This window comes from Trachurus japonicus, chromosome 17, assembly GCF_045865225.1.
Source record: "Trachurus japonicus isolate A0001 chromosome 17, Traja_1.0".
Lineage (NCBI taxonomy): Eukaryota > Metazoa > Chordata > Actinopteri > Carangiformes > Carangidae > Trachurus > Trachurus japonicus.
In genome coordinates, this window is record NC_140923.1 from 26,187,644 (window position 1) to 26,204,042 (window position 16,399).

General features: G+C 43.0%; 1 protein-coding gene across 1 annotated transcript in view; it reads left to right on the forward strand.

Annotated features, from left to right (window-relative positions):
* The window catches only part of apoltp (apolipoprotein lipid transfer particle homolog), a 42,569-nt gene that overhangs the window by 11,765 nt on the left and 14,405 nt on the right, over window positions 1–16,399 (forward strand). Inside the window, exons 26-48 of the mRNA XM_085804398.1 lie at window positions 245–378; window positions 562–720; window positions 812–995; window positions 1,514–1,725; window positions 6,745–6,933; window positions 7,022–7,164; window positions 7,263–7,422; window positions 7,541–7,624; window positions 8,173–8,310; window positions 8,484–8,600; window positions 8,688–8,780; window positions 8,888–9,108; window positions 9,220–9,413; window positions 9,600–9,845; window positions 9,930–10,159; window positions 10,286–10,450; window positions 11,238–12,344; window positions 13,236–13,601; window positions 14,039–14,392; window positions 15,095–15,430; window positions 15,521–15,652; window positions 15,775–15,927; window positions 16,177–16,293. Coding sequence (XP_085660524.1) covers window positions 245–378; window positions 562–720; window positions 812–995; window positions 1,514–1,725; window positions 6,745–6,933; window positions 7,022–7,164; window positions 7,263–7,422; window positions 7,541–7,624; window positions 8,173–8,310; window positions 8,484–8,600; window positions 8,688–8,780; window positions 8,888–9,108; window positions 9,220–9,413; window positions 9,600–9,845; window positions 9,930–10,159; window positions 10,286–10,450; window positions 11,238–12,344; window positions 13,236–13,601; window positions 14,039–14,392; window positions 15,095–15,430; window positions 15,521–15,652; window positions 15,775–15,927; window positions 16,177–16,293 — 5,234 coding nt within the window. The remainder of the gene's footprint in view (window positions 1–244; window positions 379–561; window positions 721–811; window positions 996–1,513; window positions 1,726–6,744; window positions 6,934–7,021; window positions 7,165–7,262; window positions 7,423–7,540; window positions 7,625–8,172; window positions 8,311–8,483; window positions 8,601–8,687; window positions 8,781–8,887; window positions 9,109–9,219; window positions 9,414–9,599; window positions 9,846–9,929; window positions 10,160–10,285; window positions 10,451–11,237; window positions 12,345–13,235; window positions 13,602–14,038; window positions 14,393–15,094; window positions 15,431–15,520; window positions 15,653–15,774; window positions 15,928–16,176; window positions 16,294–16,399) is intronic.

A 16,399-nucleotide genomic window follows, 5' to 3' on the forward strand; every position in this document is an offset into this window, starting at 1 on the left:
TTTACACATAAATGCAATCTTATTTCAAATTTGCAAATGATTTTCAGTCTAAATAATCCATATCATCAGACTACAGCAAAATTGTGCAGCTCTATTGTAGAGCACCTCATCTGCTCTAGTTGAAACCCTGAGGTTCACCTTACTGAAGTGGTGGTGACTACACACACACAGCTTATATTCACTACTTTTACATGTTTTCCACAAGCACACAAGGCAAGCATCATATTTTTTGTCCCATCGACAGGTGACGCCCGGCACCTTCGTCAGGAGTGCTACGCGTCTCAGAGACTGAAGAGTGAGAGGGACTCAAACCTCACCTACATCATGAGAGCAGATCATGAATTCTATTGCTCCAACACTGCTCCGATCAACCACAAGGTAACGAGAGACATGAACACACTGTGTGACAAAGAGATGTATAGAATATGGCATGCGGTTATTAGATTCACTTATTTGGTTCTGTCATCCTGTACATTTATGCTGCTGATGTCCAGGAGGTGAAACAGGTAACTAAGCAGCGGTAATAGGGATGTTGTTACTATGACTGTATGCTCTTCTCAGATTCAGCTCAGACATGAGGAAAGTCCCAGCCACATCAAGTCATCCCTGGACATGAGCTATGGTAAACACTGGGATGAGATCAACAACAAACGCACTCTCCTCCTGAGCCAGTCCTTCAAAAACCAGTCCACACAAAACAACACCAGCTACACACTGGAGGTAAAAAGAAACTCAACTCCATTTTCTAAGCAAAATGCTTTTTTTTCATTTTCTATAGTTAAATCAAATATTTCTTCTTATATTATTACAGTTCAGTCTTCAGGTACCAGAGAAAAATGTAAACTACAGGACTCAGCTTCTGCACTCTCACCTGAGGCAGCTCGGCTCTGAGAGCAGCACTCACTTAAAAATCATCTACAACAACCTGATGCCACTGGTGGCCGGATTACACTGGAAAAGTCCCCCAACAGACTCTCTGCAGAAGAAATGGGAGGGTAAAAACTTTTTTTCTTTTCTTTTTATTTTTTATTTTTATTTTTTTATATTTTTTTGGCTTTTCATGCCTTTATTCGATATTTTTTCTTTGACCCTTTTGTTATCTTAAAGGTGCCATATGTAAGAATGTGGCCAAAAACGGTTACTGCAGTCAAATTCAAAACACAGCGATCTCGTTTTTTCTCCCAGCCGTAGCGGCAGCTCAGTGGAAGCAGACCGGAGGCTGAAATGCCACTGACGCTGCGTGACTGGGAGAGAGGGCTAGGTGGCGCAACATGTCAACACGTAAATTCAAAACATAAACATGATTTGCAGTCTGCAAAAAAGATTTTTAATGCGAATACTCTGGCTGTACTATTGTTGTTGGTGAGTTCATCATGTTATATGAACATTATTCCTGAGTCTCTGTGACATATTAGGAGGATTTTACGGCCAGTTGCTTTAGATTTCTTACATATTGTACCTTTAAGTCCATACTTTTTTTTTTTTTACCATTTCTTCCTTCTTGATGATTCAGGCACCTTTAACATGGACACGCCGTGGCTCTACGTCTACACGGCCCACAAGCTGAGCCGCCTCCAGCGCCACACGCTCCAGCTCACATCGGAGCTGACGGCCAGCAAGTGGCTGAACGCCCGTAACCTCGTCCTGGAGGGTTTCTACAGGGACAGGGGTAGAGAGAGGGAGGCGCGTCTGGAGCTCTACACACCAGCTGTCACCTACCTCCAAGTGAGTAGTGACGATGCTGCTTCTGCATCTGAACATTCATGCATCTGTTTTTAGTATTTGATTCAGGGAAACTGCAGCTTGTCTGCACAGTGGGACTGTGTGTGAGTGTATGTGTGTGTGTGTGTGTGTGTGTGTGTGTGTGCGTGCATCTGCTCTATAAAACCATCAAAATGGTGACAGAGCTTTAAGTGGAAATGTATGTAAGTATATGATATACTTCGGTGAAGTACCGGATGTTTAAAGGGATAGTTCAACATTTTGGCAAATTGGCCCATTGCCATAATCCCTATAGTCATAGCAGTAGGTTCGTTACCTTTAATTGTCGGTGCAAGCTATTTTTAGAACGGCGGAGCAGAGCCGTGAGCTGCTCAGAGCTATGCTACGGAGGCTCATGGGATTTCTTAGTTTCTCTCATAAAGCTCATCAAATACACAATCCAACAACTCCAAAACGCTCTGGTGGACAAGTTGTGACCTGTCTCAAAAACGACTCTGTCTCGTAACATTACATTATTATCTCATAGCGTGGTGAATGTGCAGGTCACAACTTGTCCACAAAAGCGTTTTGGAGTTGTTGGATTGTGTATTTGATGAGTTTGATGAGGGAAACCAAGAAATCCCATTAGCCTCCATAGCATAGCTCTGAGCAGCTTGCGGCTCGACTCCACCGTTCTAAAAACAGCTTACACCGACAATTAAAGGTAACGAACCTACTGCTATGACTATAGGGATTATGGCAATGGGCCAATTTGCCAAAATGTTGAACTATCCCTTTAAACTCCATTTTAAATTGAAATTATTATCAGGTCTTAGATAAGAAATATGTACCAATACATTTTTATGATGTTTTTTTTTTTTGTTTTTTTTTTTTTTACCATTTATTACAAGAACAAAACAACAACCAACAAACAAACAGACAAACAAAAATTAAAATTAAACACCTGGGGGGGGTTGCAGTTCTATACATTTTCCATATAGTCTCTAATCAGTAACCAAGGTCCATCATCTCCACGATCACGTTCAAGTAAGGCAGTGGTTGCCCGCTCCATTGCCAACAGGTCCAAAAAGTCTTCCAGCCAGGCGTCGATATTAAAACAGTTTGACTTTCTATGTTTCCAGTTTATCAGTACTATTCGTTTGACTGACATGAAGGCGAGTGTAACAATTCGCTGTTTGAGAATTGGTACATTATCAATTATTTTCCCCAGCAGACAACTTAGAGGACATTCAGGTATCTGTAGGTCAAGAATGGACCTCAATTGAGCAATAACGTTTTTCCAAAAATTCCTCACTGGGGGGCAATACCACAGTAGGTGGATTAACGTCCCTGCCTCTCCACAGCCATGCCAACACAAGTGGGAAAGGGAGGGGTCCATTTTGTTCAGTGTGTGTGGTGTAATGTAAGATCTATGCAACACTTTAAATTGAATGGTTTTATATCTCACACATTTAGAAGATGCAGTTGTATTTCTCAAAATGGATTCCCACTGAGCATTTGTGATAGTGACACCTAAGTCCTTCTCCCATTGATGTTTTATGTGGCATAGACTGTCAGGAGAGGCCAGGGATAACAACTTATACAAAACTGAAACCACTCTCCTCCCTGTGGCAATTTTCCTGAACTTATTGTCTAAATCACAGTTGCAACCAATGTTGACATTTTTTAGTATATGTGCCCTCAAGACAGATTTCAATTGTACATATGATAGAAATTCCGTGTCGCTAACCCCAAATTCAATTTTTAGTTCATTAAAGGATATCATGTCCCCATCTTTGATAATCTGGCCCAGTTCATTAATACCCTTATATTTCCAAACATTGTTGGACAATGGTCTGCCCCCTGCTGTAAATAGCGGGTTATTCCATATAGGGCATGATGGTAGTGAGGACCCTGAGAAAAGTAAGCATTTGTGTAAAGATTTAACTACCTCACATGAGAATTTTATTATAGGGTTATCCAATTTAAAATTAATTTTAGGATGAAAAAATAAAGCTGTTAACGACGCAGATTTACTATATTCTGCCAGGACCTTCTCTTCAGTCCACTTCCAACTGCCCGTTTCCTTCTTATTCATATAGGCCCATGACAGGGGAAATCTAGCATTATAGGCCAAGTAGTATGTATAAACATCCGGGACACCCAATCCCCCACTTGTCCTAGGTCTCGACATTTTTTTGTGACTAATTCTTGGTGGCTTATCCTTCCACAAGAAACCTGTAAGCAATTTATTAATTTCTTTAAACCAATGTGGTGGAAATTTTAATGGTATGGCAGATATTAGAAATGACAGTCTAGGTAGGATGTTCATTTTAATAACTTCTACTCTGCCCCATAAAGATATGGGCAAAACTGTCCATCTCTTTACATCCTCCCTGATTGCCTTCAAAAGTTGTGGTCCATTTAAATCAAAAATCTTTTCTATGGGGGACTGGATATTTATTCCAAGATATCTCATGCCATCAATTCTCCACTGGAATGGGGCAGAACCAAGATGTGACGAGTAGGTCTGGTGGTTCAAGGGGATAGCTTCACTTTTAGTATAGTTTACCTTATATCCTGATAAAGCCCCAAATGCATCAATCAACTTCATCACCTGAGGTACAGACTGGGACGGTTGTGTTAATGTTAATAATAAATCGTCCGCAAACAAATTAACCTTAAAATCATATCCCCCAATATGTACACCAGAAATGTTTGCCTCTGACCGTATAGCACATGCCAAAGGTTCAAGGGCAAGTAAAAACAGGGATGGTGAAACAGGGCAGCCCTGCCGGGTGGATTTCATAAGATGAAAAGGTTCTGATATCATACCATTAGTTTTAATTGATGCAACTGGACTATTATAGAGAGCCCTAACCCATTGAATAATGGTTGGCCCGAAACCATATTTAGTGAGCACACAGAACAAATAACGCCATTCTATCCTATCAAAGGCTTTTTCAGCATCCAGCGATATAGCCATCGCTGGATGCTGCAAAGAACTTGCCTCTGACATTACATGAAAAAGCCTCCTCATGTTATCAGAGGCAAGGCGGCCCTTAATGAATCCTACTTGATCCAGATGTATCAATGAGGGTATTACAGACTCCAAACGCCTTGCTAGAATTTTGGCAAACAATTTATAATCATTATTTAATAAACTTATAGGACGGAAACTGCTCATTTGTGAATGGTCCTTTCCTGGCTTAGGCAATAAAGAAATTATAGCTTGGGACATACTATGTGGCATAGAGTTGTTAGCTATCATATCATTAAATAACAGTTTAAGAAGGGGGGCTAAATCTTGTTGAAAGCATTTATAAAATTCACTAGTATAACCATCATTGCCTGGTGACTTCCCTGTTGGAAGTGATTTTAAGGCAGAAATAATCTCATACTCGCTAACCGGTGACTCCAGACTATCTCTCTCTTCCTCTTTTAAACCTGGTAGGGAAATGTCTTTGAAAAACATGTCCATATCCTTCTCTTCAAAAAAGCCCTCTGACTGGTAAAGTTTAATATAATATTCTCTGAAGGCTTTATTAATTTGAGTTTGCTCAAATATAGTTGATCCTGAATCATCACAAATAGAAGGTATTGATTGTTGATTTTCCAATTGTTTTAACCTTAGTGCCAGCATTTTTCCCGCTTTATCACCCGATTCAAAATGTTTTCTACGGAGTCTAAATAATGCAAAAGATGTCTCCTCATGAATCAGTGATTGCAGTTCTGTTTTGGCAATCATCATTTCATTTTTAAGTCGTACATTATTGGGGTCCAGCATATGCTGGGATTCCAATGTTTTGTGCTGCAAGATTAGTCTATTTTTCTTTAATACCCTTTCCTTCTTTTTCATCGTAGCATAACTAATTATCCAACCCCTGCAAGTTACTTTAAATGCCTCCCACACTGTCTGTATTGATGACACAGAGTTCAAATTAAGGTTTATGAACTCACTTGTCTTTCCCCTTAGTGTGGATACAAATACCTCATCTTTCAACAAGGAATTATTAAATCTCCATATTTTACATTTATGATCCTTTACAGACAATACAAACAAGACTGACAGTGGGGCATGATCAGATATAAGGATATTGTGTATTTTACTGTCAATAACATTCTCTACCATAGCTTGTGATAACAGCAAATAATCAATCCTAGAATAGGAATTATGAGCGTTGGAATAAAATGTGTATTCACGGGCAGAAGGGTTTACTGTACGCCAGATGTCAGACACTGCCAGAGAACTTTGAAACTCTTTCAGTCCTGCTGATAGTGAGGCATCTGAAGGCAGAGGGCGGCCTGATCTATCCACCAGGGGGTCACTAACAAGATTAAGATCTGCTCCCATTAATATTGGGTCTGACGGAAATTGAGACAGAACCAAATTCAGCTTAGATAAAAATTCAGCTTGACCTATATTTGGAGCATAAGCACTGACTAATGTGCATTTTACATTCTGTAGATAACCTGATATAATAACAAATCTACCTTCCTTATCGGTGACTATTTTGGAAAGTTTGAATGACACCCGCTTTGATATTAAAATGCCGACACCTCTCGAGGCTCCCGAACCTGGTGCCGAGTAGATCTGGCCAACCCATCTCTGTCTCAGTTTGACACACTCAGCATCTATCAAATGAGTCTCCTGCAACATTGCTACATCACATTCTAGGGATTTCAGATGCGTAATAATCTTATATCTCTTTGTTTTATTAGAAATCCCCTTAACATTCCAACTTATCAACCTTAAAGTAGACATAACTTCTTGCAAACAAAGTTTACACACACATTAGGGGTTTGTATGCCCGTGTGTATGTGTGTGTACGCGTGTGTATATGAGAGAGAGAGCAGGCGCATGAGCGCCTGTGTACAGTATGTGTGTGTGTATATATGAGCAGGTATACATGCGCGTAATGTATGAGGAAAAAAAAAAAGAGAGAGAAAAAAAAATACTGCAACCATAATAGCGGGTAGGAGGGGGGATCATTTTTATGATGTTTGTATATTATACACACTTTCTCCTCCTTTCCTCCACAGGCAGCAGGGTGGGGTGTGGTGATGAAGCGAGGTGTGAAGGCCTCCTGCTCATTGAGCTCGTTGTGGACTCCTCCCCTGAGAGGAGATGTCTCTCTGGAGGCCTCTAAACTCAGCCACACCCTGCAGATGGCCTCTGCCTATGGCAAACACAACATCAGCCTCTCTGCTGCCATGAACAGTGCAGACAAGGTGGGTGAGGACATAGATGAGTATGCAAAGTTGTAATTTATTTCTCCGTTATGTCTGATGTTTTTGACCCTTCATTGATTTGTCGAAGAATTTGAAGAAGAGGCAAGCGACAGTGAAGATGAGTATCTCAAGGCCCAAGAGTCCGCCCACAGAGCTGGAGTTTGAGGGGGCAGTGGAGGAGCTGAGGAAGGACAAGAAGATGTATCAGAAAACAGCAGTGCTCCATCTCAGGTCTGTGTCCCGGTTTGATGAAATCTTGATTTTTATGTCATGCCACACGAACGGCAGCAGGAACATTGCTGACTTTTGAAACGAACCGTCTCACGCAGACAGCCCTTCCAGACCTTTCCTCAGACTCTCCTCCTCAGGGAAACTTTCACCATTGACCTCCTCAACGACCTCTATATCCTTGAGTCCAAAGCTGGTCTCCATGGTAACAGGGAGGTCATCCACACCCTCACTCTGGGCTACCAACCACCCAGCCCTTTTGTAAGTTGAGCTCAGGCTGATTTATGAACTTAAGGCATTATGCCTAAGGAGAAACCCGGGGGGTGCAGTGATTTATTAAGGTATTCAGTGATATTTATACAACTCTCTTTATATTCAGGTTTGCTCCGCACTGGTCCATCCTTTCAGCTCGGAGACTATTCCATCTGACTCAGAGATCTGTGTGACCATTACCAGCAACCAGGTAAACTGCAGGTCTTCATGATTCCCACTAGGGCTGGGACGATATGTTTTACTCCCGATTCGATTCTTCTACGATTTTTTGGATGCCGATTCGATGTAAATTGCGATTCTACGATATTGTCGATTTTCTCGGTTTTTAGTCTGCATTTTTAACACCAGTGAAACAGTTGAATGATAATGATTGTCTACAGACTATTCCAGGAACCATATTTCCCCAAAAAATACACATCACATGTAAGTCAGTTTTCAGCAGCAATATATGTTTACTCTCTTCTCAAAAGCCTGGACTGCATAAAATAGGCAAAAATAAAAGAGTATAGAAAAAACAGGCTTCTGAAACCTTTCTGACAAAATGAGATATAGACTGAGGTAAACTGCTACATTTTAACATTTATCTGCACACAAACACTGTAGGAGCCTATAAATTAACATACTCCAAAAACAACCTAAAAATCACTTCTGATGTAACATCTCATGCATGAATTGTCTAAAATCAAAGCACTGAGGTATTAGATGTTGCTAAGCGCTACATCCTTTTTTTTTCTTCAGACCCAGAGGGATGTACGAGGAAGGTTACGGGTCGGCAGCAAGGAGAAACTGACTTTCTTTGGACAAGTTCAGTTGAGTCCCTTGCATTCACGTCAACAAACAATAAACGTTCGAGCCAACTTTACTCATCAGCTCCAGGTACACAATCCTCTCCACAGTGTCTTATTTACAACACAGCACCACCCACACATGATCTGTATGCTGTATATAGGAGTAATAAGTGATGTAAGTCCACCTCCAACCCGGTACTGTATGGTTTACAGTAGAAGAGGCCAAACGTCTGACCAGTTCAAATGTTATTGCTGTCACAGCTGCAGCTCCCCTCCTCTGCTCTAATGGAGGGAGATGTACGTTGGGACCCCAAAAACAACACTGACTTTGATTATCAGGCCAGGGGGAAACTGAGAGTGGAGAGACAGGAGTGCCAAGTGAGTAAAGCCAACTTTGCATTTCAGTTATTGAATTTCAAGTTTTCATTTGCAAGTTTGTTGTACTGAGGTGTTTTTCTCTTTTAGCTTTCTGTTCAGCTCAATGGGACTTCAGGCAGAGTGGGACTGTACTCATCAGTCAGTCATCCCTTCAAATCAAAGATCCCCAAAACCCTTGAGGTGGACTGCTTTTGTGTTTTATCAAATTATATTAGTCTGATAAAGTTTTTGATAAAGTCTTTATCTTCTTTTTTAAAGAATCACTTCACTATTTTTATCACATTAAGGTGAAGGCCACTGGCGACGTTTCTTTAGTGGCTGGTCAAGGAAGCAGCTCAGTATGTGTGAGGGCTGATGGGAAGGACAGGGTGAGGCTGGACGCCCACATGTCTCAGTCCCTGCAGAGGGAGCACAGAGCTGTGGGACTGAAGATGAACCTGTCCCAGAGTTTGCTGCCTACGGCCACTGAACTGCATGTAAACATGGCGTCCAACATGACCTCAGACAGGTATCCTGTAGTTTAAGACATTCGCTGTGAGTGACTATGTTATAATATGACAAACAATGCTGACCGTCTCTTTTTTTTTGTCTGTGTTCTGTTGAACTCTTCGTCCTCCAGTGTTTCTTTGCATGGCTCGTACACACAGGGGAATGAGCGCCTGCTAGCCCAGGTCAAAGGATCTCTAAAAAACACTCCTGGTCTCCAGCTGGCTGTGTCAGGAGACCTGAGGCACTCCATGGCCGGCCTCGCTCTCCTTCCTCCAGCCCTGGGGCTGGATGGGACGCTGGGACAGTCTGACACCCTCATCGAAGGTACAAATGCTCACAGCAATTTGAAGTAGCAGTTCAGCATTATGGGAAACACCTATTAACTCTATGGCAGAGAATTTTGATACAGTCACATTAAATATCAGAAATATGAATATATATGGCCAGCAAATCCGTATGTCTCTCATGTAATGCTGTGTGTGTGTGTGTGTGTGTGTGTGTGCGCTGCAGGACAGCTGAGAGTAAGAGTACAGGAGACCTTGTACAGTGTGGAGCTGAGACATCAGGAGGAGCCTGGAGAAACTCTGGACAGTGAAGATGAAGAGGGCATGATGGGAAAAAAGTCTCATGATTGGCTCTTTGTTCGACTGGGGGAGGAGAATTTTTTCGTGAACGTGAGCCGGCGACTGGAGAACAAAGGGAGGGGTGAAGTCTACACTCAGCTCTCTCACTCTTTCCACCTGCTTAATGCCACAGGTAATCATTTAATCATACATGCATTGTATTAGATGTATTTCTACTCCCTCCTTGTCTCTCAGTGTCTTTGTCCTCTGGATGCAGGCGTACCTGCCAACAGTAGCGCTCAGGCGACGTGGGCCCAGGACGACAGTCGACTGTCACTTCTGGCACAGCTGCAGGCTGGACCTGAACACCTGCAGGCTGAATATAATGGTGGCAAGTCGGACCATCTAATCCCACGATGGGAACACTTCTTGGGGCTGCAGCATCAAGTCAGAGCCCTGATGGAGAGAGGTGTATCAAGCTCCATACAAGCCAAAGCACACTACCAGGTAAAGGACTGTTATGACAGTATGATATCCCCAGTAACTTCCCGTCTTATAAGGCATCTCAGTTTCTTATATGGATTCTCATCTTTATTTGGCCTTTAAATATTTCATGTTTGTTCCCTCTGTTAGTTAGAGACAGAGGGCCTTGATACAGCTTTGGTCTTCCACATGGATGATGAGAGAATGGCTGACATCGTCTTCAACATTGGATCAAAAAACAGCACAGTTATTTTGTTAGTGTCTCTGTGGCAACAAATGAAACTGCTCCAGGGACTAATGCCCAACTCTTTACAGGTAGGTTTTACATCATTTATACAGTGAACACTGACAGTGTGAAGATTCAGTGAGACATTATTTATCTTTATTCACAATCTTGACATAATTGTTGCACATCGTAGAAATTGTGTAACATAACAAATAGTCCAAATTGAGGATAAAGACAGCCCAAGTATTGGTCCCTGAGGGACACCACACCTTAGCATTTACACTGTGACACCTCAAAAGAAAAAACAAATCTTCCAAGAACTATCATTACCTGTAGGATCTGAACCTCATTTCCTTTTCTTTTTTTTTAAAGAAATATGTTTATTCACTATCTTACACATTGTATTTTGTTTGTCTAATATGTACAAAAGAAGCTTTATAGATGCTGGTAGGTGGATTTCGTTGTCTCTGGATAGGGATAGACTAGTTGGTTACCCTTGTTTTGAGTCTTTGCTATGCTAAGCTAAGCTAATCAGCTGATGGCTGATAGTCATATTTAGTGTATGAATATGATACAGATATTTTCCTAACTCCCAGATATAAAGAGAATTATTGTATTTCCCAAGAAGTCAATATATTTATTAATATACGCAATATCTTGTGATGATTAGTAGCATCAAGTCAAGCGCTTAGAATAAAACAGAAAAACAATTTCATTATTAAACCTATTGTTTTATAACAAGGGTTCAGGCCAGCATGTTGTTGTATCATAATATTATATGTGGCTGGTTTAAAGTTCAGTGTTTCCTCCTCTTCTCCTCCTTCAGTTTCTCCTTTAAAAAACAAACTTTACCAACAGGGGGTTTTGTTTACACAGATGAACTGCACAGGGGACGCCACCGCGGACCGACTCTCAGCCCAGTGCTATGGAAATGTGGCAGGTCGCCCTGTGGAGGTACGAGCTTTTCGCTCCTATAGACCACACAACAGGCTCTGCTATGGCCTGTCACTCACTCACTCCAAGCTCAGTGCTCAAGCTAAAGGTTGTTACAGCTCCAATGGTCAGAGGGAGCTTAGCGCCAACCTCACTCACTCTTCTGTGCCACTGCTGTCGTATTTGGGCGTACCCACCAAATCTGGTCTCAGGCTCCTGCTCCGACCGGGGCCGCGGAGGTGGGCCCTGGGGGTCGGATCGGTGGTCGGCCCTTGGAGAACAGACTTGAATGTGGGACTGAGGTTGGAGAGGCCTGGACTGTACGGCTGGCACGGACTGCTTGAGTATGGGACCCGCGGTGTTGCACACAAAGCTGAGGTGACGGGTAGGATGCGTTTGGAGAGCTGGTGTCACATCTGGGTAGATTTCAATATAACATGGGACTCAGTGAGCACCAGTCTGCTGGTGTCTGCTCGGTGTAAAGGGGTGGGGAGGCTGGTGTGGGTGCAGGTAGGGGGTGTTGAGGGGGGAGCAGCACATAAAACATCTTTAACTGTACACGGACAAGCAGGGGGAGATGGACTCAGAGGGTTTCTGGGTTTGGAGAACCAGCAGGACTCCCTCCAGTGCCTCTTGTCTGCACTGCTCAAAGAACAAAAGGCTGAAATCAGCTGGAGCCTCCAGCATCACTGGGCCTCTCTTACCTCCATCGTCCCAAACAGAGTGGACCTGCGGGGGTCGGGGCAGCTACACGATACCTCTCTCTCCGGAAGAGCTCGCCTGTCTTTCGACACCCGCTTGGCTCAGATGGATGCGACTGCCTCCTGGAAGCCCTCCAGCTCCTTCAGGGTCGTACTGCAGCAAAACGTGGCCTCCACTGTTTTACCAGGGGGACTCACCATTAGCATGTCGACCACAGCTAACCAAGCCCAGTTTCAGGTGGAAAGCGATGAGTGCTCAATGCGTCTTCTGACAAGTCAACACAGGGGAGGAGAGGACAGGAAGACCAGCTGGAGTGTTTTTGTCCAGCAGCGATGTGTCTTATTGAAGGTTAGAGAGGAAACAAGGAAATGTGTCAGGAAACTTGTTTCCCAGCTGAAGGAAAGCAAAAGAAACATCCTCACCTTTGAGATGACTCTTGTCTTTCCATTACTCAGTTAACTGGTTACACCAATACTGTATGACAACAATAGTAACAAGACCATAGTTGAAACGAGTGCCAGCCTCTGAATGATTTAGCTACACTAGCAGTGTCCTTGTGTCCACTGCTTTTATCCAGTCTGACATAATGGATGACCATTACATTTAATGCAGACCAAGACAACATTTTGATGAATTTGGTTTGATTTGTCTTTGATTCTATAAAACAACACTGCAAAAACTCAAAATCTTTCCAAGAATATTAGTCTAATTTCTTGTCAAAATGTCTTGTTTCTAGTCAAAACTAATCTCTCTCTCTTAAAAATTAACTTGTTTTTAGATAATTTTCAATTGTTTAAAACAAATATTTACTTAAAATAAGTACAAGAATCTGCCAGTGAAAGCAAGTTTTTTGTGCTTGTAATAAGAGAGAAAAACTTGCCCCACTATCAAAAACAAGCTACTTTTTATGCGATGAGTCTTATTTTAAGTATAATGAGATTTGTTTTGACTAGAAATGACATTTTGACTAGAAATAAGACAAATATTCTTGGTAAGATTTTGAGTTTTTGGAGTGAATGGTGATTTAGCTGAGAATTTAGACTAGTTTTAGGTTTGGTCAGTACATGATGTAAAATCTACTGGAGCTGTCTGTCGTTTCAGTAATGGTCTCTACACCTCTGATAATGCACATGTGTCTGTTTTTATAACCATAAGTATTAGATCATCTTTAGCAGCACAGCTTATTGGTGAAGTTGGTGAAGGATAATCCCCCATCTTTTTCCATTATTTCCCCTGCAGACTCTGCTGCCGCCACAGAACTCGGTCAACGTCTCCATCAGCCGTTCTGGCTGCTCCACAGATCTCAGTGCCGTGCTGCAGGTTGCGGGGGAGCAGAGAGGCAGTCTTACTCTGTACCTAACTTGCGCCCAAGGTCTTAGTCTGAAAACATCTGTCCAGCACTCCATAGAGGAGTTACAGATGCTGGGAATTCCCTCCCATGGGGCTCTAATCCTGAATGTCACAACTGCACATCTGCCTGGTGCGGAGGTTGGCCTGGAGCTGGGACCCTGTTATTTCAGGGGTAAATGGGGGGAGGCCAAAGAAACAGAAGGAGACCAGTCTTTTTATGCTGTCAATGTGAGCAACTACTGTCCTGCTCTCCAGGTAAGAAAGCCAATAAGTTCTGTGTAACGCTGTTCATGGAAACCTGAATAAACAAATATGTTTAAGGTGTAAATATTGCTGTTACTTCTAACTGCGACACTGCAATTTCCTCCATGATTCACCCATGTCCATGTCAACACAACCGCCTTTGAAATACAGTTTCCAGCCTGTTAGAAGGTCAAGTCACAGCTCATTTATCACCAGCACCAGGACAAAAATAATACCATAGATGATACAGCTGCTATGTCAAATCTTTATCTCCCTTGTTTCACTTTCTGCCGCTAAAGGGCTGAGTCAGCCTCCCAACAGCTGAGGACATTTATGTTATTCCCCAAAAAATCCACATTGTTATTCACATTGAGATTTGTGGCGTTGATATAGCTACTATCAATACCTATATGTAGAATGACAGCTCAAACACCTCTGTCGTTCCACAGGGAACAGTCCTCCCTCTGACCCTGGACATTCAGGGTCTCCTGTCAGTCTCTCCCTGCCAGCTCTCAGTGGCGTCCTCTTTGAGGGCAGACAACCAGGACCTCACCCTGGACCTGGTACAGTCCTGCAGGCCTCGGCACATCTCCGGGACCCTTGCTCACTCCTTCCCTGGGCTGAGGAGTCGAGGTCTGCCACAGGTGATGTCCATAGAGGCTGCTGCTCCTGGAGGCCCAGAGCAGAGTGGGAGTCTGTTCATCAGAGCTGGGACATGTCACATCAGAGCCGACAGACTCACAGAGGCCAAAGGAAGTACACAGTGGCTCTGGGCTGTGGAGTCGCAGTGTCCAATGTTACAGGTAGATGATGGTTATCCAAGAAAATCCAAATTAAAAGTAACTGTTCTTGGTTGTAGATACATCAAGGTGTTTAATTTCTTCATCGTACCTGACTGGTGAGAAGAGCCAGGTATTTATCCTCTGTGGGGTCGTTATGAAGGCCATTGATTCTGCCTAGTCCTCACTAGTCAGACACAACTCGAGAAGCCAACAACAACAACAACAGCAAGTGACTACAACCAAATCCAGTTGCAATTCATTTATCTTGGATTAGACCTATCCTAAAATCTCAACATACTACAGTTAAAAATAATTATAACATTAAGAGCCAAAAGACCATTTTCATCATGGGATAAAGTATCATTAGATAGGACACCAACTGCTGCACAGGGTGTTAGCAGCGCTGATGTTTTTCTACTTATTGTACATGCACAAAGTAATTTTACTATAATGTGATAAGACAAAATGATCAACACTATATACAGGACAAATATGCTAAATTATTCCCAAAACACATATAAAATCACTAGTTTTACCTCAATAGATCTAGGTCTGTTGTGACAGCGTATTCGGTGTACATATTGCATTATACATAAACCTTGTTACAGGTAACTCCAGATGCTACTGTGGACCTAACCTTCTAGTTGTCTAGTGTTTCTGCTTCATGTATTTATTTGCTTCCACTTTCAGTCAAAATGACAACAGTCTCCTTATCCACTCTAGTCTCATCTGAACGGGTCAGTATGGCAGGACGCTGAGGGGACCTGGACGGCCACACTGGACACTGATCTGGAGGGCAAAAGGGGTTTCCTCAGGCTTAATGCAAGGGCCTGGCCAGAGCTCAGTGTAGACGGCGAGCTCAGTCACAGCCTCCCTGCCCTCAGGGGTTTACCTGAACGCAGCAGACTGAGAGTGAGCAGCAGGGCCGGAAAACAACGATACGACACAGAAGCCCTCGTTCAGATGGACGGATGTGCCGTCAGCGCCACTGGAGCTGTGATGTCACATTCAGGCCTGCAGGGGTCAGTGGCGTACCACAACAACTGCACGCTGATTCAGGTACAGGGAGCACACTGCACTGTTTTATCACACACACACTTGCTCATCCAATCTTGAATAATTTCTCTCCACCATCCCCTGCGTCTCCAGGCGTGGGGAAGTCCCCACAGGGTGCAGGCCTCCGGGTTGGTGGTTGTCACCTCGACTGTTGCCGAATCTCAGGTCTCCATGGTGATAGATGATTTAGAATTACAGGCTTTATTGGCTCTGAGGAAAACAAAGGTGTGTTTACATATGGTGCAGTTAAAAAAAAGGAAAAAGTCTCTTAAAATGCAATCAATTTCACATTTCAGTTGTTTTTCCTTTGACATAACTCTGTCTTTAATTCCTTGCTGTTGTTGCAGGATAAAAATGAAGCATCACTTCATCTAAACCACTCTGTGCCTGTGTTGAAGAGGCTGGGCCTGCCTGCAAATGCTGCAGTAACACTGAATTCTGGGAGTCACGGCAATGGCTCGCACTTTTACATATTCAACAGCAATGCAGGGAAGCAAAGGGTAAGAGCACTGTTTAGCATACTTAAACAACTCAGGGATGAAAAATTCTCTCTCAAACCACTCAAGCTCCAAGTCTGGGACCATAATAATGTAAATGTTACCGTGCCCCGGCTGACAGCTCATCTTTGCTGGCAGGGAAAATATCAGACAGAAGCAAAAAGTGGAAACCAGATGGCAAAGTGTTTTCAAAATGTGCATGTTTCAATTGTGGATCTGCTGCAGCTGAGTGACACTCTGGATGACTTACAGCTAACTCAAGAGGTGTTAATGACCAAGACGCCTGAGACAGTGAGAGCGTGGGGTCATTTCAGACACACGGTGAACTATCTGAGGAAGCTGGGCGTCCCTGGGAACAACAGCATTCAGGTGAGAAACTGAAGTAAGTTTCAAGCAGCCAGTTATGAAGATGAGCGCAAAACAGTCTGGTCAGTGACGGCGGACGGTGAGTCCCTCAGATGATTAGTGACTCAGC